The sequence below is a fragment of the Spermophilus citellus genome, assembly GCF_964194105.1.
Source record: "Spermophilus citellus genome assembly, chromosome: 4".
Taxonomy (NCBI): domain Eukaryota; kingdom Metazoa; phylum Chordata; class Mammalia; order Rodentia; family Sciuridae; genus Spermophilus; species Spermophilus citellus.
Genome location: NC_138185.1, coordinates 27864822 through 27892470, shown reverse-complemented (window position 1 = coordinate 27892470; position 27649 = coordinate 27864822). Strand labels below are relative to the sequence as shown.

Below are 27649 nucleotides of genomic sequence, written 5' to 3'. Positions count from 1 at the left end.
TGCTAAGTAAAGAAGTCACACTCAGAAAGTCAAAGGTCTAATGTTTTCTCTGAGCTCTGCACACTAGAGTGTAATAAGGAAAGAAGGAGAGAAGGACAGGATACCACACAGATGTGGGAAAGGTCAGTAGGACAGAGGGGATCAAGAGTCAAAGGGGAGGGATGGAAAAGGGAGGAAATGCAGAAGGAATTCTTTTAAAATTATGTTGTGTAATATAAATACACCACAATTATACATAAATTGAAAGAAACAATAAAAATAAATGAAGACATGAGCAAAAGGAAGTCTAGTAGAAATTAGGAAGGAGGGGAGGGTGTGGGGTGAGCAGGGGAGAGGAAAAGGGAGATCCAGAATGGATCCCTAATTCCATGCACGTATGGTTTTGTCAGGATGCACCCAACTGTTATGGGGAACTATGATCCTTTACAGAAAAAAAGGTTTGCAGTGATTGGCCATGGCAGGAGGTGACCAGTTCCTCCCCAACACTGAGCAGGCCCAAGGAGCCCCCTCCTCCCTCCAGCTGAGTAGCTCTGTGTGTAGCTGCTGCAGAGTGAGGCCACCAGCCAGCCACACCAGGGTCTCAGGGTCAGGAGTCTGGGGCATATCCTGCCTGTTCTGCGACTCCCAAATAGATTGTCACTAAGACCCAGAACACCATGAGTGGCCTAGGTACTAGTGCAGGCCCAGGGGAAGGAAGCTTTGTTCCTGGGAGGTGTGTTCCAATTCCTTATGAAATTGCAGCATGAGAGACCCTTAACCATTGCTGTCTGTGCTCCTGGTTTCTACTTCTCAATTTTGGAGGAAATTGCCACTCTGTCACTGTCACTTCCCCTTGCAACAAGGGAGGCAGGGTGTCAGTTCTCTCTAGAGAGCAGAGTCAGGGATCTCCCCAGGACAGACACTGGGACAGAGCAGGCTCCTCAGGGCTCCATCATGTATGCACCTGCCTCCTGGCCCCAGCGTCCCTGTCCTGTCCTGCTGCTGACCCTCCTGCTGGGACTCACAGGTGAGTGACCACTGTCTGGGGAGAGTCCTCTGTCCTTGTCCCTGGGTCAGCTCTGCCCGTGGACTCCCAGGGACTCAGGACAAACACAGGCTCTGCCATGGAGGCTGGGACAGGGCATCCTCTGGAGCCCAGACCAAGGATCCTGAGCTCTGTCTCTGGGAGGCCTCCCCTGCAGCTGGGGCCAGAGGCGTCACATCAGCTGATGCTTCAAACAGCAGTGACAAGAATCACCTGCATATTATATCAGTTCACAAAATACATTTTCAGAATGTCAATGTTTATATCCTGATAATTTCTGAGATACCAAAGGTGACACCCTCAAGGCCATGGAGCAAGTGATCTCTCTGTCTGTCTCTCTCTCTCTCTCTCTCTCTCTCTCTCTCTCATAGTCTGGCCGTGAGGTACATGGCTTTGTCCCATCATACCTTCTCCTCCATTGATTTGGTGCCTCCCACAGACCCAATAGCCTTGGGGCCAATCAATGCTGGACTGAAACCTCTAAACCTGTGAGCTCATCCTACTTTTCTCTTCATAAGTGGATTTGTCTCAGGATTTACTTACAGTAATGAAGAGTTGACTGACACAGGCTGTGACGATGTCCATACCCTCATCTACATCATAGGGGGGCAGTGGAAGTCCCTTAGCCTCAGGAAATTAACTGAGTAACAACTCAATTTCTTGAACTCTCACTATGGGCCAGACTCTCTTCAGATGTGATACAATTAATTATGTGACCATGACACCCACAGCAGACACTCTGGTCACCCACCTTACAGCTAAGAAGCAGAAGCACCAGGAGCTCCGTGGTCATTGAGGGGCAGTGCGAGGGCTGGGGTCTGGGTGCAGATGCTCTGATCTGGAGCTCGTGGTTCAGCCACCATCTTCTCAAACTCTGTGGCCCTGACCCTACATGTGGCCAGACATTGTTTTAATGGTGTGTAGCACAACATCATGGGGTCAGATGTCTGCTTCCAAAGACCTGGGCATCTCATGCTCATCATGGTGGTCTAGAGACACCAAGAGGATTTGGATCTTGTTTCTTCTCTTTCTTCTTTTTTTCAAGGCAATAAGAAGGGTGCCTGGTTTAAATTTGTATATGAAATTAGTAAACAATTCATATGTGGACTGATTTACACACTTTGTACAGCTTCTGCCAATGGGTGTATAGATGGTGGAGGAAAAGGGTTTGTGGTTTTCTTCTCCTGGGCTCTTCTACTTCCTGCCTATATCTGCCAAACAGTTCTTGTTTTGCTAAGTATTCTGTGTGGGAAACTCAACTTGTGGCCATTTCTCAAAATGTATCCACTGCAAATCGACTTCTGCAATGCAGGGTTGTGGCACTGAGAAATTTACACACTAATTACACACTGAGTGTACACCTACTGTGTGCAGGAACTGTTACAGAAACTTGCAGTGTATTGAGAATAAAAGAGGCAAAGGATTTGCCCTGTGTAGCTAAGGTAACTCTAGGGACAAGGATGGTGAGCAGCACACAAGAAAGAGGTAAATCAAATCACATATTGAACAGTGATCAATGCCACTTAAAAACTATCAGTGGGATAAGAGAATCGGAGAATGAATGGGAGAGGTACTGCAAATAAGGTCGTCTGGGCGGGCATCACTGAGAAGGGAATTTGAGCAGAGATTTAGAGGAGGGGCAGGAGTGGCCCTGAGGTTTTCTGGCAGAAGGGCTTCCTGACAGAGAAACCCCATGTGCACAGGGTGTGAGAGCAGATGTCCCTGCTGTGTTCAAGGGACTTCCTCTCACTCTGATTGAAATGGGAGCCACCTCCAGGTGTGGAGCAGAGAGGTGAATAGCCCTGAGCTCAGGAGGCTGCCTGGGCTGTGGCAAGGTGTATTGTCCTTGGTTCCCATGCTTCAGAGGGAGGCTCTGGTTAAGGGGTGGAAGGCAGCCATCCCACTGAGTTCCAGGGTGTATGACGGGTGGCTGTGCCATTCCTACAGCCCACGGGTTTCCATTATGTCCACTAGGTTAATTCTTACGGTTCCAGCTAGCCATGGGCCCTGGTGGGAGGTGACCCCTTGTGATACTCAGGCTTTGTCTAAGGGTCTAAGCCTAGGGAAGTCACCCCATCCTGCCAGTGGGAAAGGCCAGATGGTCTAGGTTTTGCTTTATCTTGTCCTGATGATGCTTTTGTAGCTGTGGGAGCAGTTGAGGTGAGCAGTGTTCATGGAGCATCTAAGTCCTAGAGAGCCAAGGGGTCCCCAGACAACTGTTGTTTTCATGATATGTAGACAAGTCCATGAGGGGAAGAGTTTAACAAAGCCAGGGGGCAGTTTATGATCCTGAGGAGTGGTCCAGGGACTCCAAGGGGAAATTCTGTCTGCTGCTTACATGGAATAACAGGGACATATGTTGGTCCTTTAAAACATTTTTTAAATTTTTTCTTTTTAGTTATACATGACAGTGGTATGTATTTTGACATATTATACATACATGGAGTATGACTTCACATTCTTGTGGTTGTGCATGCTGTGGGGTTATACTGGTTGTGCAATAATATATGAATATAGGAAATTCATGTCTGAATCATTCTGATTTTCCTATCCCTATCCTCACTCTTTTCCTTTTATTTCTCTTTGTCAAATCCAGTGAACTTCTATTCTTTCTTCCTCACTCTCCTTTGTTGTGTGGTAGCCTCTGCATATCTGAGACAACATTTGGCCTTTGATTTTTTTTCCCGAGATTGGCTTATTTCACTTAGCATGAGAGCTCCATCCATTTACTGCCAAATGCCATAATTTCATTTTGTTTATTACTGAGTAATATTCTATTGTGTATATACACCATATTTTCTTTATCCACTTATTTGTTGAAGGGCACCTAGGTTGGTTCCATAGCTTAGCTATTGTGAATTGAGCTGTTTTAAACATTGCTGTGGCCGTGTCACTGCAGTTGCTGATTTAATGTTCTTAGGGTATAAACAGTGAATTATGTTATCTGGATCAAATGGTGATTCCATTCCAAGTTTTCTAAGAAATCTTTATACTGCTTTCCATAGTGGTTGCACCAATTTGCAGTTCCACTATTAATCTTTTAGTATACCTTTTCCCCCCCACATACTTGCCAACATTTTACTGTTACCTGTATTATTGATACTTGCCATTCTGACTGGAGTGAGATGGAATCTCACTGTAGTACTAATTTACATTTCTCTAATTGATAGAGATGTTGAACATTTTTTCATGCACTTGTTGACTGATTATATTTCTTCTTCTGTGAAGCAACTCTTCAGTTCCTTTCCCACTTATTGATTGGGTCATTTGTTTGTTGTTTTGGTGTTAAGTTTTTTGAATTCTTTATATATCCTTGAGATTGATGCTGTGTTTGAGGTGCCGGTGGCAAAATTTTTTTCCCATTCTGTAGGATCTCTGTTCAACTTCCTGATGTTCCCCTTGCTGTGAAGAAGATTTTTAGTCTGATATCATCCCACTTATTGATTCTTGATTTTACTTCTTGCACTTTAGGAGTCTTGTTGAGGTAGTGGATTCCTAAGCTGATATAATTGAGAGTTGGGCCTATTTTTTCTTCTAGTTGGCACAAGGTCTCTGGTGTAGTGCCTAGGTCCTTGATCCACTTTGAGTTGAGTTTTGGACAGGGTTAGAGACAGCAGTTTAACGTCATTTTGCTACATGCAGCTGTCCAGTTTTGCCAGTACCATTTGGGAAGAGGCTATCTTTTCTCCAGCATAGGTTTATGGTGCCTTTTCTAGTTTGAGAGAATTGTGCATGTGGGTGCATCTGTTTGTCTTCCAATCTGTACCATTGGTCTTCATGTCTGTTTTGGTGCTGAAACCATGCTGTTTTTGTTACTATAGCTCTGTAGTATAATTTAAGGTCTGATGTGATGTCTCCTGCTTCACTTTTCTAGCTGAGGATTATTTTTCTGTTCTGGGATTCTTACTTTTTCAAATGAATTTCACAACTGCTTTTTCTATTTCTATGAAGAACATTATTGGAATTATAACATGTATTGCACTAAATAGGCATAGTGCTTTTGGTAGTATAGCCATCATGACAGTATTAGCTCTGCCTGTCCAAGTACGTAGGGGGAATCTTTCCACATTCTAAGGTCTTTCTTTCGTATTTTGTACTTTTCATTATAGAATACTTTTCATTGTAGATGTGTAATTTTTAGGATCTTCTACATATAGAATTATGTCAGTGGCAAAGAGAGATGGTTTGAGTTCTTCTTTTCCTGTCTGTCTCCCTTTAATTTCTTTCTTCTGTCTAATTGCTCTGGCCAGTGTTTCAAGGAAGGCGTTGAATAAAAGTGGTGAGAGGACATCCCTGTCTTGTTCCAGTTTATATAGGGAATGCTGTCAGCTTTTCATTGTTTAGAATGGTGTTAGCCTTGTGTTTTGCATATATAACTTTGAAAATGTTGAGGTATGTTCCCATTATCACTAGTTTTTTAGTGTTTTGAATATTAATTGATCCTGAATTTTGCCAAATGCTTTCTCTGTATCAATTTATATAATAAAGTGGTTCATGTCTTTAGGTCTATTGACATGATGAATTATGTTTATTGATTTCCATATGTTGAACCAACCTTGCATTCCTGAGATGAACCTCACATGATCACGGTACATTATCTTCTAATGTTTTTTTATGTAATTTATCAGTATTTTATTAAGAATTTTTGTAGCTATGTTCATCAGGGATATTGATATGAAGTTTTCTTTCTTTGATGTGTCTTTGTCTAGTTTTGTTATCAGGGTGATACCAGCCTCATATAATGAGTTTGGAAGGATTCCCTCCTTTTCCGTTTCTTGGAATAATTTGAGGTGCATTGGTGTTAGTGCTTGTTTGAAGATCTGTTCAACTTGGCTGAGAATCCATCTGTGTGGGCTTTTCTCTGTTGATCAGCTTTTGATGGCATTTTCAATTCCATTGCTTAAAATGATCTGTTTCACTTTTCTATGTCTTTCTGATTCAGTTTGGGTAGATCATATGGTTCTCAAAATTTGTCAATGTCTTTAAGATTTTCTGTTTTATTAGAATATATATTTTCAAAACAGTTTCTGATGATCTTTTCCATTTCAGTAGTGTCCATGGTGATATTTCCTTTTTCATCACGAATTTTTATAACTTGAGTTTTCTCTCTCCTTCTCTTGGTTAGCTTGGCTTAGCAGTTATAACATTTATCTCTTTTTTTTTTCAAAGAATCAACCTTTTGTGTTTTAATGTGGAAAACTGTTTTTGTTTCAATTTTATTGATTTCATCTTTTATTTTCATTATTTTTGCCTTGCACTGTGTTTGGTGTTGATTTTTTTCTTGATTTTCTAGGGCGTCAGATGTAATATTAAGTTATTTATTTTGTGGCTTTCTATTCTTTTAATGAATGAGCTCAATGCAAGGAACTTTCCTTTTAGCACTGCCTTCATAGGGTCCCAGAGCTTTTGATATGTTGTATTACTATTCTTATTTACCTCTTAAGGGTTTTTAAAATTTCATCCTTATTTTTGGTCACTCAAAGTGTAATATTTTGTCCCCAGGTGTTAGAGTAGCTTCTTTTTTTTATTGGTTGTTCACAACATTACAAAGCTCTTGACATATCATATTTCATACATTAGATTGAAGTGGGTTTTGAACCCCCAATTTTACCCCAAATGCAAATTGCAGAATCCCGTCGGTTACACATCCACAATTTTACATAATGCCCTATTAGTAATTGTTGTATTCTGCTACCTTTCCTATCCCCTACTATCCCCCCTCCCCTGCCCTCCCTTCTTCTCTCTCTACCCCATCTACTGTAATTCATTTCTCTCCTTGTTTATTTTCCCATTCCCCTCACAACCTCTTATATGTAATTTTGTTTAGCAATGAGGGTCTCCCTTCATTTCCATGCAATTTTCCTCTTCTCTCCCTTTCCCTCCCATCTCATGTCTCTGATTAATGTTACTCTTTTCTTCCTACTCTTCCTCCCTGCTCTGTTCATAGTTGCTCTCATTATATCAAAGAAGACATTTGGTATTTGTTTTTTAGGGATTGGCTAGCTTCACTAAGCATAATCTGCTCTAGTGCCGTCCATTTCCCTGCAAATTCTATGATTTTGTCATTTTTTATTGCTACATAGTACTCCATTGTGTATAGATGCCACATTTTTTTTTATCCATTCATCTATTGAGGGGCATCTGGGTTGGTACCACAGTCTAGCTATTGTGAATTGTGCTGCTATGAACATCGATGTGGCAGTATCCCTGTAGCATGCTCTTTTAAGGTCTTCAGGGAATAGTCCGAGAAGGGCAAAGCAGGGTCAAATGGTGGTTCCATTCCCAGCTTTCCCAGGAATCTCCAAACTGCTTTCCAAATTGGCCACACCAATTTGCAGTCCCACCAGCAATGTACAAGTGAACCCTTTTCTCCACATCCTCGCCAGCACTTGTTGTTTGACTTCATAATGGCTGCCAATCTTACTGGAGTGAAATGGTATCTTAGGTTGGTTTTGATTTGCATTTCTCTGACTGCTAGAGATGGTGAGCATTTTTTCATGTACTTGTTGATTGATTGTATATCCTCCTCTGAGAAGTGTCTGTTCAGGTCCTTGGCCCATTTGTTGATTGGGTTATTTGTTATCTTATTGTCTAATTTTTTGAGTTCTTTGTATACTCTGGATTAGCTTCTTTTTTTAATCATTGATTTCTTATTTTATGCCATTCTCATTCATCAACTGTGGGGTATCAGATTGGGGGATATTCAGTGGTTTTTTTGATCCCCACAAAGCAGTTCAAATTCAGACAATACCTCACTTTGTAAGATGGCACCAAGCTACCCCAGCCTGGGCTCTGGGGCTGATGGGGAGATGATGTGAGATCCTTTTCCAATGCAAATCTAGTGTGGAGACTCCAGGCTGCTCCCTAACTGTCCTCAAGCCTGTGTTGGCTGTGAACCTTTCCAGCAGCTATGACGCTGACATAGCTTGGACCTTCCCTCATCATTGCTCTGCAATGGGGAGCCCCACCCCTCTGTCTGGGAAAGCAGCTGGGAAAATGCCAAGTCTTTGTTCCTTTTTTTCTTACTATTTTATTTTTTTTGGAGCATGGAGCACAGATGAATTTTACAAAATAATGGGTTTCCCTGTGGCATATTCATATAACATAATATGATCAAATTCACTCCTAATGCCCCTGAAACCTCTCTGTACCCTCTTTTCTCCCTCCCTCCCTGTCTCCCTCCCCCCTTTCTCTTTCATGATGCCCCCTTTTTCCCCCTGTCTATTTTCCACATATGGAAGAAAACATACTTGTCTCTCTGAGTTTGGCCTATTTTGCTTGACATGATGTTCTCCAGCTACATTCTTTTTCCTGAACATGGTGTAATTTCATTCTTCTTTAAGGCTGAATAAATTTGCATTGTGTAAATGTAGCACATTTTCTTTATCCTTTCATTATTTGAGAGACAGAGGTGATTTTATGACTTGGTTATTGTGCGTTGTGCTGTGATAAGCATGGGTGTCTAAGTCGTCTTTTTTGCCATGATCCCAAGACTAGACATGAATAATTGGAGGAGGAAATGATTAATTTGGGCTCACAATTTCAGAGGTTTCATCCTATAGAGGCTCCATTCCTCGGGGATAGAGTCAAGGCACAACATTATTCCAGGTGTATGTAGCAGAATAAGCAGGTCAGGACATGGCCACCAATAAGCAGAGAAAGAGAGTGAGAGCAAGAGCGAGAGCGAGAGAGAGAGAGAGAGAGAGAGAGAGAGAGAGAGAAATAAACAGAGCTCCCTACAGGGACCACATGTGGACCCCACAGGCATGCCTCCATGGACCCACCTCCTTGAGCCACACCAGACCTGCTTGCAGTCACCCCTCAGCTAATCCCTATGAGGGGACTAAGACCCTGCCTAGGTTAAGGCTCTCATAACCCAGTCATTTCAACTGATTTCTTGCATTGTCTCACATGAGCTGGTGAGGGACTCCTCATGTCTAAACCATGACAATCTGTATGTATGTGCCTCGATACCTATCTACTCTATACTGATTTTAATTCTTTAAGATAGATACCAAGCAGTATCAGATTTGATCATACACTAGTTCTGTTTTTAGTTTCTTGAGAAACCTCCACACTGACTTCCATAGTGGGTGTACTAGTTGACATTTTCACTAACGTTAGTGAGAGTTCCCCTTTTCCCACATCCTCACCACCATTTATATTTTGGATTCTTGATGATGGCCATTCTTACAGGAGAGAGATGTTGCCGCAATATGGTGGGAACTCTATGCAGGTGTGGGCTGTCTGAAGGAAGTAGGTCCCTGGGGCATGTCCCCAAGGACTGTGTTTTGTCCCTGGATCTTCATGTCCACTTGGTCTTCCCACCACCACTGCCTTTCTCCTCCTCCTCCTCATCCTCCTCCTCCTCCTCCTCCTCCCCCACCCCTTCTCCTTCACCTTCTCCCATGCATGGACTTACACTCTGTCATGGACATCCTGCCTGGTTCCTGTTGACAGTAGACTGGCCTCTGCAGCTGTGAGCCCAAAGTAGCCTTTTCTCCATTAGTTCATCTTGTCAGGTATTTGATCACAATGACACAAAGTTGACTAATGCAGACGGACAGGAGTTGTCATCCTGAGGAGCAAGAGTGGACACAAGTATGTCTTGTACAATCTTTATTTGTGACCATTTAAATTTTGGGGGGCGGGGGAGGTGGTTTCTGGAGATTAAACTTAGGAGCACTCAATCCCTGAGCCACACCCCAGCCCTATTTTGTATTTTATTTAGAGACAGGGTCTCACTGCGTTGCTTAGTGTCTCACTTCTGCTGAAGCTGGCTTTGAACTAGGGATCCTCCTGCCTCAGCCTCCCAAGCCTCTGGGTGCCACTGTGCCTTGTGAGACTATTTAATTTAAAGGGCGAGACTCTTAGCCTGTCACCTCAAAATCCAAGCACATTGCCCAGGGTGATTTATAACCTCAAATTATATCTTTGGGCATCTGAAAGAAAGAGGGCTCAAACTATTCCTTCCCCTGTTCTCCTTGTACCAGGATCCACCCATCACCTTGATGGCAGCCATGGACAGGGTGGGAGATGGAGATCAGCAGCATCAAGGAAGCAGCAGAGAAGGGGCTACCCACAGAACAGCATGGTCATTTCGGGGGAGGTAACAGAGGACTGTCCTTGGGAGGGGGACCATGTGAAGTCAAGATTCAAGAGAACCAGTTACCTTTCTCATCAATGCCACTCACCAGGTGGTGGACACTATGGACAGGCACATCCAGCTGTTGTGTGGTCCTCTGCCCCCTTGACTCTCACAGGAGCACTCAGCAATGGACACTCAGCACCTCACAGAACTACACACCCTCCAGCAGAGGTCCTTCTTCAAATCACATTCCCACAGAGTGCACTGGTAAAGAGCCAATTCACAGGGTGTGGTGTTCCAGATTCCAATGGTAGGATGATTCTGCAGCCTGGGTCAAGGCTAGGAGCTGGTATCTCAGTGGGTATTCTTGTGGTTGGGATAGGAGCAGTACTCTGAGTTGGAGAGCATTTTCCTCTCTCTGGAAAAGTGACAGAGAGCTGCACAACCCAGGGCGCAGGACAGCCAGCAGGCCAGAGGGCTGTGCAACATGGTGGAGCCATTGGGATCAGCCAAGGAGAGTACAATGTGGTTGTGCTGTGGGCAGATACGCAAGGGGCTTCAGCAATGTTTTCTTTCATACTTGAGCTGCGCGTTCATGGTTGTATGTCCTATCATCACTCCAGGCTGAAGGAGGAAACTAAAACAAGAGCTGGCATCTCTGTGGAACAGGGAGCTGAGCCAAGACTCACAGTCAAATGCATTTCCCACTAACTGTAGCCACCACTTCCCCAATACGCAGGAGACTCAAGAGCCACATGACCCAACCCAATGTCATGGTCAATGAAATGCCAGTGACCTTGTGGTCAGAAAAAGGGTACAACAAACAGTTGGTGACACATGAGAGCTCAGGGGAGGGCTCAGGCCCTCAAGTCCCCTCCCTCCACCTTGCTCAGGGCTTGGGCCTCAGGGGCAGGTGTCTCACAGTGTGGAGGTGCAGGCCAGGGGAGGCTCAGTGTGAGGACACGCCCTGTGCTGAGCTCAAGGCCACTCTGTGGGCACTCAGTCAGTGACAGGCTTTGCTGATTCCACGTGATAAACCAAGAGGACCCCCAGGATGAGCAGTGACCACCCTGTGTCTCCCCCAGGAGCGGCTGCACAGGAGCTGCAGGTGATCCAGCCTGAGAAGTCAGTGTCTGTCGCTGCTGGAGAGTCGGCCACTCTGCACTGCACTGTCACCTCCCTGCACCCCGTGGGGCCCGTCCGGTGGTTTAAGGGGGCAGGGCCAGGCCGGGAGTTGATCTACAACTTCAAAGAAGGCCACTTCCCCCGAGTCACATATCTCTCAGATGCCACAAAGAGGGACAACAGGGACTTTTCCATCCGCATCAGTAATGTCACCCCAGCAGACGCCGGCACCTACTACTGTGTGAAGTTCCAGAAATCGACCCCTGTTGATAAGGAGTATAAGTCTGGACCAGGCACCGAGTTGTCTGTGCGAGGTGAGTGCAGCTGCCTCCTCCTCCCTGGGGTGGGACAGGAGGTCAGGGGTCACGCCCTCCACCCTGGGGGCCACAGCTGAGAAGCAGGAGCAGCACTGGGTGCTCATGTCATGACCTGTGGTCACCCCTTCTGCAGGTCAGGGAGGCAGAGGCCTGTGGAGGCCGTGCTATTTGGTCCAGGCTCCATGGCTGGTAAATGGAGGCATCTGCACCCCTCACCTGCCTGCTCCACAGCCCTGACTTTTTCCAGTCTGGCCCAGCCCTGTGGGTCCCCAGCTGACGACTCTGAGGGTTTGAGGGACTTGCCAATCACAGAGCCAGACCACATCTGTTACCTTCAGAGAGCACTGCCCTGTGGGAGTGAGCCTTCTCTTTATACCACCAGCACCCAGGACCCACTGTGTGCCAATCTGCACTCTGGATGCTCTGGAAAGAGCTGGGAGCAGAGCAGGTAAAGTTCTCCTCCCACAGGCTACTGTTCCTGTCCCTCCCTGAGGACCAGGCCTCCAGAGCAGGGAGAGGGCAGGGCATGCTTTCCTTCCTTCCCCTCCTAGAACAGCACCTGGGAGGATTCTGACAGGCTCAGGTTCCCTGTAGACCTGGGGCCCTGGGGAGGAGGTGCCAAGAGGTTGGGCCTGTGCCCTGGGTTGGCCTGTGAATCCTTGTGTCTCAGGGACCAGCCCTCACAAGCACTGCAGGGCAGGGGCAGAACTTGGTGACTCACCAGGCAGTGTTCCCCATGTTGGTGACATAGGGGTCCCAGTTCAGGAAGCACAGGTCCTCTCCCTGTGGTTCCTGCAAGACTCTCTGCATGCCCTTCCTAAGCCATGCAGCTGAGGTGGTCAGCACACATGGACCTTCACACCTGTGCCCACCCCTGTTGGCATGGGGAGCTGGAGGCCCAGGCAGGCCCTCTCTCACACAGCACATTAATGCCAGGAGGGGACAGAGCCCAACCTGAATCCAGCCCAGGCTCCTGCTGCCCTGGGAATAGACACTGTCCCCACAGAGGAGCCAGGGCACAGGAGGGGCTCAATGCAGACCTGACCTGACCCACTGGGCAGGGAGCAGTGTGTCTGCTCCACCTCCCTCTCCCAAGATTCAGGAAGACCCTCACATTCACACCCTGAAGCCACAGTGAGTAGGAAACCTCTCCTGAGTGTCACCCACATCTCTCTCCATGGGGAGATGCCCCAGCAGGACACACAGAGCTGCTCGGATGTTTGAATAAGGGAAAAAGCCTTCTTCTGGGGAGATGTTATTGATGCTCTTCTTGTCATGGTGGGTGGGCTCGGGGGCTCCCCACTGGCTGTGCATAGGAATCATTGGGGAACCTGAACAGAAAATCTCCCAGACCCAGGCTTCACCTATGAATGTTGCTTTAAAAGGTCTGAGGAGGGTCTGGGCTTCTGAAGTTTTCACTTACTACAGAAGTTTCTGACACACGGCCAGGGCTGTCGATTCTGGAGGTAGATGTCCTGAAGACACAGAAGGAAAGTTGGGGTTCTTTCCTCTGGCAATGAAGGAGAGCACGGGAGCCTTCTCAGGTGTGGACGCTGCTGAACAGCAAGTGCTGGGTTCAGCTCCCTGGGGCCTGTGGCAGGGACTCCCAATGAAGCCCCCTAGATCCAGGGTCACCCCAGAGCCCACATCTGATACACGTTGCCTCTGAACAGGAGCTGGAGCCAAGGAGCCCTGGCTCTTCAGCATGTAGCGCTCCCTGCCTTGGTGACCCAGAATGTCACTCAGGTATCTGTCCCTTGTCCCTTCATAGAGCCCCTCTTTATGGAAACAGCCCCTCTGGATGAAACCCCTGTGATGCTTTTTGTGATGTGAGAAGCACTTTGCCACCTTGTTTCTTGTGGGGACTCTTAAGAACACAGGGAGAGGGTGGGGGTGCAGCTCAGTGCTGGTTCCTGCTGAGCACCCTGAGGCCCTGGGTAGACTCTCAGTACCTGGGGGGGGGGGGAACAGGTGGCGCCCCGTCATCCTGTGGTGTCTGCTCCTCCTCTCACGCAGGTTCTCCTGGGGGCAGCAGGAACAGGATGGAGGCTTTTCCTGGGGTCCCCACTGCATTTGTTGCTCCTCTGGCTTCTAAAGAATGAATGTGTGCTTTCAGATCGAGTGAGGATAGGGCCACAGGTTTCATTTATTAGGTCCTACTGCATGCCAGAGCTGTGCCTTGCCTTTAAGCTCCTCTTGCAGGGTGGTGCTTTTAGGAACTCTGCCAAAGGGGATAAGGAACCTCAGCAGAAAAAAAAAAAGTTGTTGCCTTATCCTCTGTGTGGAGGAGAGCAGTCTGATCTCTTCCCTCTCCCCCAGCCTGGGGCCCTCGCCTGGCCATGTCCCTCTCTGAGCCTAGTCCCATAATGGACTCTCACTAGGACCTCCTCATGGAGGTGGTTATCAAGATCTGAGTGGCTCCGGGGCTCAGGCCAGCCTTCAAATGCTGAGCAGCTCCTGATAAGTGGCCACAGAGTCCCTAACCCCTGTAGGGCCTTCCAGGCTGGTGTGGTCTGGGTGAGTCCACTTCTTCAGTGACACCCTGCATATTGTGCCCTCTGGGATGGGTGCATGTCAGGCAGGGAGCTCAACATTTGCTGATACAAACCTTCATGATATTTGCTGCCTGGTGACAGCTGGAGAAGGTGCTGGGTGGTGGTGAGCAATCTGGAGACACCAAGGGACCCGTCTGAGGACCTGTCCACAGGCAAGCAGCCTCCTGTTGCTCTCACCTGAGGGCCCTCAGGACCTGCCCAGGGGCCTGGGTCTGCATCTCTTGTAATTAGCCATCAGTTATGAACTCATCCCTGTTCAGTGACCTGTGACTCCAATGCCAAGTGACCCAGGGAAGCCCACATTCAGAAAGCACCCCTTCATCTCTCCCTCTCAAATCCACGTCTTGGCCCAGGTGAGGCCCATGGAATATTTGTGGAAAGAGGAACAAGTGGGCTGAGTTCAGAACACCCTGTGGATGAGCCCTGCATAGAACAATGTCTGGACGATCCTTAACAGTGTCACTCACTTGTGCTCAAAAGGGGTCTCCCGATCATCTCACTTGTCTGTCAATCCTTTTCACAGCCAGACCTTCTCCCCCCATGGTGTCAGGTCCAGGGAAGAGGGCCACACCTGGGCAGATGGTGAGCTTCACCTGCAAGTCCCACGGCTTCTCCCCCCGGAACATCACCCTCAAGTGGTTCAAAAATGGGAATGAGCTCTCGCACACCCAGACCAGCGTGCACCCCACGGGAGAAAGTGTGTCCTTCAATGTGACCAGCACAGCCCAGGTGACCCTGGCCCCTGGGGATGTCCACTCTCAGGTCATCTGTGAGGTGGCCCACATCACCCTACAGGGGAGCCCTCTTCGTGGGACTGCCAACTTGTCTGACACCATCCGAGGTACAGGACCCTGATCCCCACCTCAGCCTACACTGGCTACCCAGCCAGCTACTCCCCAGGGGCCTTTGTCCAGGACCTCAGTGGCCTGGGCTCTAATTCCGGGCAGTGCTGCCACCTGCCTTCACATGTGGACTCCCACCATGTGGCCAGCATGTGCTGGTGGCTTCATTTCATTGACCCTCAACAACTACCACTGCTGAGCTCCTCCCAGAGCCGAGCCTTGACGTGCAGGGAGGTTCCATCTATTGTGCTAACTTCCTGCAGGCCAGGAGTTGGGCTTGTCAACTACATTCACTTACCCTCAGGGGAGCTGCTGGTCACTTGGCACCTGTGGGTGGCAGACTCTGTGGTTAGTGATTCACTCCCGTGCAAACCCCCAGTGTCTGAGCCCCTCTCATGCCTGGCCCTGTCCCGAGGGAGGCCCTTGACCTGCTGGGAGGAGCTCAGCTGTCTGTGCCATAAGGTCACAGCATCTCCCTGTGCTGTTTCAGTTCCGCCCACCGTGGAGGTCACCCCACAGTCCACCATGGCAGGGAACCTGGTGAACGTCACCTGCCAGGTGAAGCACTTCTACCCTGAGAGCCTACAGCTGACCTGGGTGGAGAATGGAAATGTGTCCAGGACAGAAACAGGCTCGACCCGCTCAGAGAACAAGGACGGGACCTTCAACCTGACGAGCTGGCTGCTGGTCAACTCCTCTGGGCACAGGGAGGACGTGACGTTCACCTGCCGGGTGGAGCATGATGGGCAGCCAGCCACCTCCAGGAGCTACACCCTGCAGGTCTCTGCTGGCCCCAGGGAGCAAGGCACAGAAAACACCCCCGGTGAGGCCTGCATCCCAGCTGATTGAATGCTTTAAACTTCATCTTGACTCTGTGTGTTGTGACGTGAGAGCAGTGACCCCCTTCCCACAGGGCACCCAGAGCCCGGGAACACAGCAGTGTCTTAGTCAGCTGCCCACACCCACACTCTGGGGGTCTCCTCTGTTGGGTTGGGCACACATCTCATGGGGCCTTCAAACAGGGACACTAAGGAAGAAGGGGTGGAGGATGGGCCTGTCCTGGCACTTGACACTTGCCTTCTTCACCTGACACTTGTCACGTCCTCATGGCCCTCTCACTTCTCCTCTCTTTCCACCCTCATGGAATTCCCCCCAAAACACACAGTGATGGAACCAGGTGATGGTCACCTGCCAGGGAAAGTAGTTCTACCTCCTGAGCTTCAAGTGACCTGACTGGAGAATGGAAACATGTCCAAGATGGAAACTGCCTCAGTCGTCACAGAGAACAAGGATGCGACCTGTAACCACATTAGTGGGCTCCTGGTGAACTCCTGTGTGCAGAGTGGGGACGTGGGGGTCACCTGCCAGGTGGTACATGAAACACAGGCAGCCATCTCAAAAAACTATAGGCTCAATATCTTCACCCCTGAGAAGGAGCAGGGTACAGACGCCTCCCTGGTGAGGGTCAGTGTCTAATCCGAGCAGCTCAGAAGGCTGAAGCAAGAGGAAGGTGAACTCCAGGTCAGCACCTGCAACTTAGTGAGGCCATGATCAACTCCTCGAGGCCCTGTCTCTAAAGAAATATTAAAAAGGGCTGGGGGTGCGGTTGTGTGGATCAGCACCACTGGGTTCAACCTCCAGGACCAAAATGAAAAACATATCTCCCGGGGGGGGGGGTCTCCACTCCAGGTGACTGGGTCTTTTCTGTCTTGTATCTTTTTTTAGTGCTAAATTTAGTATTCCTATCCATTACAGAATAATTCGCAAGTCTATAAATATGTATTATAACATTAAATTCACCTGCAATCCCCCACTTCTCATCCTTAGAGTCTCCACTGTCAAGAGCTTGGTCCATCTCTCCATGGATCTTCTGATATAAACAGACATTAAAGAAGAAAGGGAGGGAGGGGGACTGTCCTCTCCTACTGCCCTGCCTTTTGTCTATCAACTTGTCAGTTGCTTTGTTCTTCTTCCTCAGAGTCTCTTTAGCCTCCATTCAGTATTGGAGTTTTCCTACACATCTGTAGCCTCATTCAAAAAATGGGGTATCTACTAGGTGAAACTGGAAAGGACTCCCTGTGGATGTGGAGACTGTTTGCACCAGGATTTGTGATAACAGACCGACTGAAGTGACAGCCCTCAGAGCCTCATCACAACATGCAAATTTCTGCTTGTGTATATTCCCCTTTGATGCTCCAACTACCTGTGTGTTAGGAGTTGACAGAAAGGGAAACTAGGACAGCCCTGGAGACCAAAGGGAACATGGCTGATGGCTTCCTGCCCTGACACATGGAGACTATCTAAACTGCTGTAGGCAAATCTAAAGTCACTGGGGTCAGGGTCAACACCAGCCCATAGAGAACATTTTTGCTAATTAAAAAAATGTTTCCTGTCCCATAAATATTGTCCAAAAGACCCACAGTGGTCTGTAGACCCCATTCTGTAGCCCAATGTACATAATTTCCCTGTTCAACCACAGGAGCAAGTCTGGTCTCTGAAAGAGTCTTTCAAGTCCAGGTTCCTTCCAGCATGCCCCACCATGGGCCTCATGTGCTGGGTCAATACTGGGCCACTGATTTATCCTTGTCCCTTCTTGCAGGAAGAGTAATGATTGAAAGTGAGAGACAATTTTCCTCATGTTAGGAGATACATGGAGGCTGCCTATTCCCATCTACTAATCACTTAGTTAGCAATGCACACCAGTGCCAGTGGAGTCCAGAGGTAGAATGCTCAAATGATGAAGGACATTCTTCTACAAATCCAAAAGCTTTATTCCAATTAATAAAAATAATGATAATTTCTCTAATTGTTAAAAATAATTGGAGTATGTATTTAAATTTTTCAAAAATTGTTTTGTAGGTCTTTTCTCTACACCACAATTGGTTTTAATTCATTTTTAAGTGCATGGTACAATCTCCTTAGGAAACCACCAGGACATCAGGAAGCCTTTTTCCAAATTTTAAAAATGATGTAATTCCTTAGAAGTTTAGGACCATTTACATGCTAGATTTCATATTGAGTGTATTGGGGTGTTTTGAGCTTCTTGAAGCAGTTTTAGTCTGTTTTATGTATTGTGTCAACTTCATAACTGCAGATTTGCACCTAATATGTCCTTAATTATCAGTCTAATATTTGCATAATCTCTCCTAATACACCCTGCATCCTGTTCAATCTTGATGTTACTAATGTTCTCTCTCTCTCTCTCTCTCTCTCTCACACACACACACACACACACACATCATCATCATCATCATCATCATCATCATTATCATCAGTGCAAGAGAATTTTGGATTTTATTGATCTTTTAAAGAAGATAAATGAAACTTTGTATTTCATTTATCTTCTCTATTACTTCCCTGTATTCCATTGTTTTGAATTTTTACTCTTTTCTCTTCCTTATTATTTCCCTTATTCTGCTTGCTTGGGGTTCATATGGATCTTCTTTTATTGCTTCTGTGGGAGGAGGCTTCATTTATTGATCTGAGTTGTTCCTGGTTTCCTGTGACACACCTGGACACCAGCATGAAAACTTCATCCTGGAAGTGTGCCTTGGTGCATCCCAGATCCTCTCTGTAACATGGGACCACAGCACTTCTCCTTTCTGGGATGCAGTGAGAATTACATGATGCAGGAGAGTCATTTTGTTGGGATGAAACATGGAAGATGGCACTGGATGTCTTTGGAGCAGAGTTAATTGGCAGCCATCCTGCAGCGACTGTGGTCAGCAACCCAGAAGTCAAATGAAGGTCTTCGAGTGCTTTGATCCATATGGCCCTAACCTTCATTTCCTGCTTCTAGAACTTCCCCATCAGGGAGAGCCCTTGAACCTGAGGATGTAAACTCCTCTAAAACTCTGCTACTATTAGAATTATGCCCAGGATCTACTCTGGAGCTGGGTTTCCATAAGAAGTTCCCAATGTGATGGACGGGAGAATTGGGGAGCTTCCTGCAATGTTCTCAGGATCAACATCAGGGTCCCTCCCACCTGAATGGGAGAGGAAGCAGCAGCTGATCTGCTCCCACAGAAGCCAGAGGAACTCCAGAGCTGCTTTCAGAGGAGGAGGGGGGGGGGCTCTTCCACTCCCTGCTCAGCCAGACTCTGATGCTGGTGCCTTCTAGAGGGAGGAGGGGGCAGGAGTGCAGCTCTCCTCCACTGAGGGGGAGCCCCAGAGCAGCACTCAGCTGAGAACCATGACCCGCCTGGTAGCACAGCAGTGTCTACTTCTTCCTGTGGACCTGGCAGCATTTCTTTATTTACATAAAAATTTTCCATCATTGTTAGCATCATTTTAGAGGAAAAGTGGCCCATGGTGACAAAGAAAATACTCCCCAGGTTTGCTTCCTGAAGCTGGCTTTGTGTGTCCAATATAAGGACTTCAGGTGACACAACACTGGAGGGGTGGCCTGCTATTTGGATATTTTGGTCACTCCCAGATAGGAGAAACATTTTCTTGACCCACAAAAGTGTTTTTCAGCCAGCAATTTTACTAATTCATCTTGCACCTCCTTATCAGTCTCCCCAAGGTCCTGAGACACAGGGTCATTCACACACCCATGGTACTGAGCAGGCAGCCTGGCTCTCCTCTGGCACCATGAAATGGTCTTCACTCTATATGCATGTCTCATTGAAAATAGTTTTCTTGGCATGAAGACATGGACATTGTTTTGGTACAAAAAGCATGATCTTAGGTTTCACCATAAAGGACTCCAGGGAGGAGCTTCTCTGGGTTTGGATTCCTCTGAGCCAGGACTCTCCCTAAGCTCCCCAGGCCTCAGTTTCCATAACAGGAGGAGATGGTGATCGCTCTCCATGAGATGGTGAGGATCAAGTAGGAATCTCCATGGCAGGTGGGCAGTGTGCATGGAGCTCATGTTTTCACCTTCCCTCAAGGAGGACACTCTGGGACCTGAGGCTGGGTGAATGGGAATAAGGAGCCTCTTGACCAGGTTTCTGACTCAGGCTTGACCAGGGCAGCCAGGACAGGGTGTGTGAGCTCAAGCTTCACAATTTTGTTGGGCCCAGGTAGCCTCACGGGGGGAAGTGCAGGCTCCTGGGAATAGACATGTAGTAGTCCTTCTAATGGCTCCCCATTTCCCCTTGATTTTCAGGAGCAGTGATGTCTACACTTGCTTCATCATACCTCATAGCCCTCTTCCTTGGCCCCAAGATCCTTCTAGGAGTCAGTTTCGCTGCCCTCTACGTCCACAGGAAGCAGAAGTCCTGACTGTAAGTCCCCAGGAGGGAGGGTGGAGCACAGGCTGCTGAAGAGGGGGCAGGGCCAGGGGGAGTGCAGCCCACCTGTGCACAGCTGCAGAGTCAGTGGGTCTAGAGAACCAGGCACACACCCCTCAGGAAACTGCTGTGGGGTCCCAGTTCCCAGGATGTGTGTGAGGTGTGCAGGAGATGAGGAGGTAAATGTTGGCAGTGGATGTCCACTGAGTCCCAAGGGCTCCAGAAAGGATGAGCTGAAATGGTGCAATGAGAGTCAGCAGATTTGGTGTGGCCCTTGGAATCCACCCCTAGATTAGTCCAATAGTCAGCTGCTCGGCCTCCATGGACAGGAATATTCTACCATATGGAGCAATGTTGATAAATTCTAGATGGGTTGTTCTCAGGGCTGCTCTCTTGACTTTCATTGTAGGAAAAGGAAGGGGAGTTAGAAAACAGGAGAGGCTGAGCTAAGAGTCCTGTTTTGGGGCTTGGTTTACTCAAGACAGATGTCCCTGAACAGTCACATGAGGATATGATTGATCTCAGGAAACTCTCATGAATGGTGAGCAGATAATTGAATGTGGACATGTTTCCCACAGATCCTTCCTCATTTGTGCTGCCTGGGACTCTCAGTCTCTGCCACCTTCTTACTGCACTGTGATGCTCAGCCTGAGAGAAGGAGCTGTGGAGATGCCTCTGTAGATGCTGTTCCAAATGCCTCCTCCCAGGACACCCACCAGCCCACAGGCCCCTGATGCTCCTCTGCCCAGCCCTTTATGCCCCATGGCTGAGTCTGCACTCATGGTCCTGAGCAGGGCCCTGGGGCCTGCCTCTGGGCTGCAACTCATGACCCCTCCCCAGAATGGGACTAGCAAGTCCCATCGAAACACGTCAGGATGACCCTCCTCATTGCCTTGGGCTTGGCCATCAAAACCCAAAGTTCTCACTCTCAAGACTTATTCTCTCTCTCTCTTTTTTTTTTTTTTTTTTGCCTGCCAAGCCCTCCTTCACAGCCTTGTTGAGCTCCTCAAAAGAAACTCATACTGGTTTAATAAGAAAAAATATTCTCAGTCCTCTTTACCTAAGTGTCCTCTGCCTCACAATCAGAAAAAAAGAAAAAAAAAGGTTCTCCTCCACCTGAGTGATTTCTACCTTAGCACTTATGAACATCAGTATTGTCCAGGTTAAAGGCCGTCATTGCTCTCCACGAATAGCAGGAGTGTAAAAGTCACCTTCCAAACTGAAAGTCTGGGAAGCCATCTCCATACTGACCATGAAAAATAATGATCTTCAAAAGCCTCCCTCAGAGGCCAGGGGTCAGAGGCTGCCCAACAACTTCACCCAGAGCTTCAGCCCCAATCCCATTTCCAGCTCCAGGCTCCCTGGTGGGCCCCTCCCTGCTTCCAGGGCCTGGCCCTTGTGGGTAGCAGCCCACAGCCAAGAGGAGCAGGTCCATGGCCCAGCTAACTCTTATCTGAAGACTAGAAATAGAACAGTCTCAAAAATGGAAAGGCAGAAGAGGAGGAAGATGGTGGGCCAGAGGGAGGCAGCATTCTGTGTTGCTCTGTGATCCAGATCTCACCTAGTCAGAATACCGCATCTCTGAGAGTGTTAGAAGACCCCTAAGCAGCTGCTCTCCTCAGAAATCACCAGCGCTGTGACCCTTGCACAGGGCTCTGGGCCTCAGCGTTCAAGCTGGACTCCCCACACCCAAAGTCTGAAGTTCTAGCCAACACAGGGCTTGAACGCCTTAGCAGAATCACCCATCAACAATCGTCAGAAGTCCAAGACTTTGCCCCACTCCCACACAGGTCACTCAGGTGCTACCTACCCACAGCACAAGCCATTTCCCAGCTCCCCCAACCCACTAGACATCCCTGTGCTGGAAACAGACTGCCTCCAACTTGACTCAACATTCTCGCCATAATAGATGGGGGCGGCTCCCAGATCCTATCTCCAGTGGCCAGGTACCAAGTTTCCAACTTCCCCCCTCCTCCCCAGTTGTGGTACCCCAACAAAGCTGCCCAACACAGGTGTGCAGTGCAATCAGGGTGCCGCCCGCGGGAGCTGCAGTGTGAGAGGGTCCTTGATTGGGAACTGCTAAGGGAGAGAGAGACAGGGCTAAAGTGTGGAGCCTAACAGGAGACCAGGAACTGGGAAATCTCCAGGAAAGAGAGGGAGACAGTACAGGGCGCTCAAGTCATCCAAGCGGTCCCAAAAAGAGACACGTGGGGTGCAGTCTCCCTGCAGGGACTGGCAGGTGCCACTCCCTGCTTCCAGTCGCCCTGCACTAGGACCAGTCTTCCCTCCCTGGTAAACTCCACCATCCTGAGAGCAGAGACACCAGCTTACAACAGATGACCCCACCTATTGGATGACAAGAAAAGCAGGAAAGATACAGATCTCCAAATCTAGTGAAAATCCTGGTTTCTTCTTTCAAGTATTTTTTTTCTCTTTTTCTTCTACCCTCTATCTTCACACCCTCTCATCCCCAACATATGTGAAACCAAGAACTTTGCATGAAATGGGATTTTGAGGACTTGGTCATCTGAATAATATAATATAGAAATGTTGTATATGCGCATCTTATCCTTCTCCTCCTCCTCCTCCTTCTTTCTCCTTCTCCTCCTCCTCCTCCTCCTCCTCCTTCTTCTTCTTCTGATTTTTCTTTCCCTTGCTGAATTTTACCATTTTAACATCCTGTATTTTTCTAAATACATGTGTGTGTTTGTTTAATGTACTCTACAGTCTTCTCATGTACTTTTCTACCCTGAATTACTTCCTGTCTATTCTATTGCTACTAACTCTCTTCATTAGATTTCTCTTTCACACTTTCTAAGGTATATTAACTCTATATCCTCACAGACTACTCCTCAGCATATCATCCTATGCCTAAACCCAAGTTCATTTTCCTCCATCAGAAACTGTAAACCCTTCTACAAAACTACTGAATATATTATAGATAATAATTGAATCCAACATTTCTGTACATTGAGACCAAACTGTAAACATCTTAATAACAACAAATTATTTATAGGTGGTATGTTGTTTATATTGGGATCTGTTAACATTGCACTTCCCCACAAAGGAGAGGTCTTGGAACCCTACAAGAGCACTACAAACCTATAGGGTAAAAATAATAACACTCTGGACCCACAGAGCTGTAAGGGAAGACACATGAACAACATGAAAAACAAGAGAAGAAAGTGCCCCCAAACAAATCAAGACACCACATTTATTAGAATCATTGGCAGCCACAGTAGAAGAAAAGACAGAGAAGGAGTTTAGGAAGGACATGGTTAAAATGTTCTGTGAACTCAAGGAAGATATAAGAGAGCCAATACAGTGAAAGATCACTTCAACAAGGAGCTACAAAAACAAATACAGGACACAAAATATCACCTCAACAAGGAGATAGAGGTGCTGAAAGAAGGAAAAATCCTTGAAATGAAGAAAAAAATAAACCAAATTAAAAGCTCAAATGAAAGCATCACCAACAGAGTAGATCACTTGGAAGATAGGACATTACATAAAGAAGACAAAACACCTAATCTTAAAAAGCACATAGATCATACAGTGATAAAGGTAAAAAACGATGAACAGAACATTCAAGATTTATATGGGCTAGCATAAAAAGACCAAGTTAAAGATTTATTGGGATATAGAAAGGCATGGAGTTCCAAACCAAAGGAATGAACCACCTATGCAATGAAATAATATCAGAAAACTTTCCAAACATAAAGAATGAATTGGAAATCTAATTTAAAGAAGCCTACCAGACACCAAATGCACATAATCACAACAGATCCACAACAAGTCACGTTATAATAAAATATACCCAACATACAGAATAAGAGAGAATTTTTAAAGCTATGAGAGAAAGCAATCAGATTACATATGTGGAAAACAAATTAGGATAATGGCAGATTTTTCAACACAGACCCCAAAAGCTAGAAGATCTTGGAACAACATATAACAAGCTCTGAAAGAAAATGGATGTCAAACAAGAATCTTGTATCCAGCAAAATTAAGCTTTAGATTTGACGATGAAATAAAAACATTCCACAGTAAACAAAAGTTAAACAAATTTATAGCTAGAAAACCAGCACTAAAAAACATCCTTGGCAAAATATTCCATGAAGAGGAAACGAACAACAACAATCAGAGGGAGGTAGTACCCTAAAGGAAAACATAAACAAAGAAAAAAATCAAGTCAAGTTAAATAACAAAAATACACAAATGTGGCTGGGTATACAAACCATGATTCCATAATAATCCTGAAATTTAGCAAATTGAACTCACCAATCAAAAGACTTAGGTTAGCAGACTGGATTAAAAAAAAGACCCAACAATATGCTGCCTCCAGGAGACTCATGTGATAGGAAAAGATAAACACAGACTAAAGGTGAAAAATCATACCACTCATATGAACTGTGGAAGAAGCAGGAGTTTCCATTCTCGTATCATATAAAGGAGACATCAAGCCAGAGTTAATCAAAAGGGATAAAGAAGGACACTACATACTGCTCAAGGTAACCATACATCAACAAGACATAACAATCATAAATATATATGCCTCAAACAATGAAGCAGCTATGGTCATCAAACAAATTCTTCTCAACTTCAAGAGTCAAATTGACCACAACACAATAATCTTGGATGACTTTAACATAACTGTCTCACCACTGGATAGATCTTCCAAACAAAATTTGAATAAAGAAACTATATATCTCAATAATACAATTAATAACTTTGACTTTACTGACGTATATAGGATATTTCAACCTGCATCAAGTGGATACACTTTCTTCTCAGCAGCACATGGATCCTTCTCTAAAATAGACCATATATTATGCCACAAAGCAACTCTTAGCAAATACAAAAAAAGTAGAGATACTACCCTGCATTCTATCAGATCATAATGGAATGCAATTGGAAATCAATGACAAAATAAATGATAAAAAACAACTCTAACACCTAGAGACTAAACCATATGCTACTAAATGAATAATGGGTTGCAGAAGACATCAAGGAGGAGATTAAAAATTTCTTGGAGGTAAATGAGAACATAGACACAACATATCAAAATCTGTGGGACACTCTGAAAGCAGTACTAAGAGGAAAGCTCATTGCATGGATTTAATTTCTTAAAAGAAGAAAATGTCAACAAATAAATGACCTCATATTACATCTCAAAGCCCTAGAAAAAGAAGAACAATCAAAGCAAAAGCAGTAGAGCCAGAAAATAATTCAAATCAGAGCTAAAATCAATGAAATCAAAATTAAAGAAGCAATTAAAAAAATTGACAAAACAAAAAGTTGCTTCTTTGAAAAAAATACATACAATTGACAAACCCTTAGCCATGCTAATGAAGAGAAGGAGAGAGAAAACTCAAATTACCAGCATATGTGATGAAAAAGGTAATATCACAACATACACTACAGAAATACAGAGGATAGTTAGAATTTATTTTGAAAACTTATACTCCAGTAAAATAAAAAAATATTGAACTCATTAACAAATTTCTTAAATCATACAATTTGCCTAGTTTGAATCAAGAGGATACACACAATTTAAATAGACCAATATCAAGTGATGAAATAGAAGATGTCATCAGAAAACTACCAACCAAGAAAAGCCCACAACTGGATGGATACATAGCCAAGTTTTATAAGACCTTTAAAAAACAACTAACACCAATACTCTTCAATTTATTTTAGGAAACAGAAAAAGAGGCAGCACTTCAAAACTCATTCTATGAGGCCAATATCACCCTGATTCCAAAACCAGACACACATCAAAAAAAGAAAACTTCAGACCAATACGTCTAATGATCATAGATGCAAAAATTCTCAATAAAGTTCTGGAAAATTAAATACAAAAACATATCAAAAAGATTGTGCACCACAATCAAGTGGATTTATTCCAGGGATGCAAGTTTTCAACATATGGAAATCAATAAATGTAATTCATTACATCAATAGACTCAAAGATAAGAATCATAGGATCATCTCAATAGATGCAGCAAAAGCATTTAACAAAATACAGCACCCCTTCATGTTCAAGACACTAGAAAAACTAGGGATAACAGGAACTTATCTCAACATCATAAAGGCTATCTATGCTAAGCCCCAGGCCAATATTATTCTAAATGGAGAAAAATGGATTCCTCTAAAAACTGGAACAAGACAGGGACTCCCTCTTTCAGCACCTCTATTTAACATAGTTCTTGAAACACTGGCCAGAGCAATGAGACAGATGAAAGAAATTAAAAGGATACATATAGGAAAATAAGAACTTAAATTAGCACTATTTGCTGATGATATGATTCTATAACTAGAAGACCCAAAAAGCTTCATTTGAAATCTTCTAGAACTAGTAAATAAATTCAGCAAAGAAGACGGATATAAAATCAACACCCATAAATCAAAGGCATTTCTGTATATCAGTGACAAATATTCTGAGAGGGAAATGAAGAAAACTACCCCATTTATAACAGCCATAAATAAATAAATAAATAAATAAATAAAATATTTGCAAATCAACAAAAGAAGTAAATGATCTATATAATGAAAACTACAGAACCCTAAAGATAGAAAAAAAAAGAAGACCTTAGAGGATGGAAAGATCCACCTTGCTCTTGGATAGGCGGAATTAATATTATCAAAATGAACATACTACCAGAAGCACTATACAGATTTAATGCAATTCTGATCAAAGTCCCAATGATATTTCTCTTAGAAATAGAAAAAGCCGTCATGAAATTCATCTGGAAAAATAAAAACCCAGAATAGCGAAAGCAATCCTTAGCAGGAAGAGTGAAGCAGGTGGCATCACTATACCAGACCTTAACCTATACTACAGAGCAATAGTAACAAATACAGCATGGTATTGGCACCAAAACAGATTTATAAACCAATGCTACAGAACAGAGGACAGAGAGACTAACCCACAAAATTACAATTCTCTTATATTAGACAAAGTTGCCAAAAACATGTATTGGAGAAAAGATAGCCTCTTCAACAAATGGTGCTGGGAAAACTAGAAATCCATATGAAACAAAGTGAAATTAAATCCCTATCTCTCAGCATGCACAAAACTCAACTCAAAATGGATCAAGGCTTAGGAATAAAACCAGAGACCCTGCATATAATAGAAGAAAAAGTTGGCCCTAGTCTCCTTCATGTGGGATTAGACCCCAACTTCCTTAATAAGACTCCTATAGTGCAAGAATTAAAACCGAGAATTAATAAATGGGATGGATTCAAACTAAAAAGTTTCTTCTCAGCAAAAGAAAGAATCTGCACATTGAACAGAGTCTCCACATCTTGGAAGCAAATTTTAATCTCTCACACATCAGATAGAGCACTAATATCCAGGATATATAAAGATCTCAAAAAACTTAAAACCAAACAAATAAATAACCCAATCAATAAATGGACTAAGGAATTGAACACTTCCCAGAAGAAGATATACAATCAATC

At 45.3% G+C, this 27649-nt stretch overlaps 1 protein-coding gene across 1 annotated transcript; it reads left to right on the top strand.

Annotated features, from left to right (window-relative positions):
- Positions 1-891: 891 nt before the first annotated feature.
- Positions 892-21256, top strand: LOC308646450 (signal-regulatory protein beta-1-like). The gene is made up of 6 exons (XM_081289361.1): positions 892-1006; positions 11198-11551; positions 14633-14950; positions 15442-15774; positions 20062-20179; positions 20764-21256. The coding sequence occupies exons 1-5, from the start codon at positions 934-936 to the stop codon at positions 20175-20177; spliced, it is 1194 nt and encodes a 397-aa protein (XP_081145487.1). The 5' UTR covers positions 892-933; the 3' UTR covers positions 20178-20179; positions 20764-21256.
- Positions 21257-27649: the final 6393 nt, after the last annotated feature.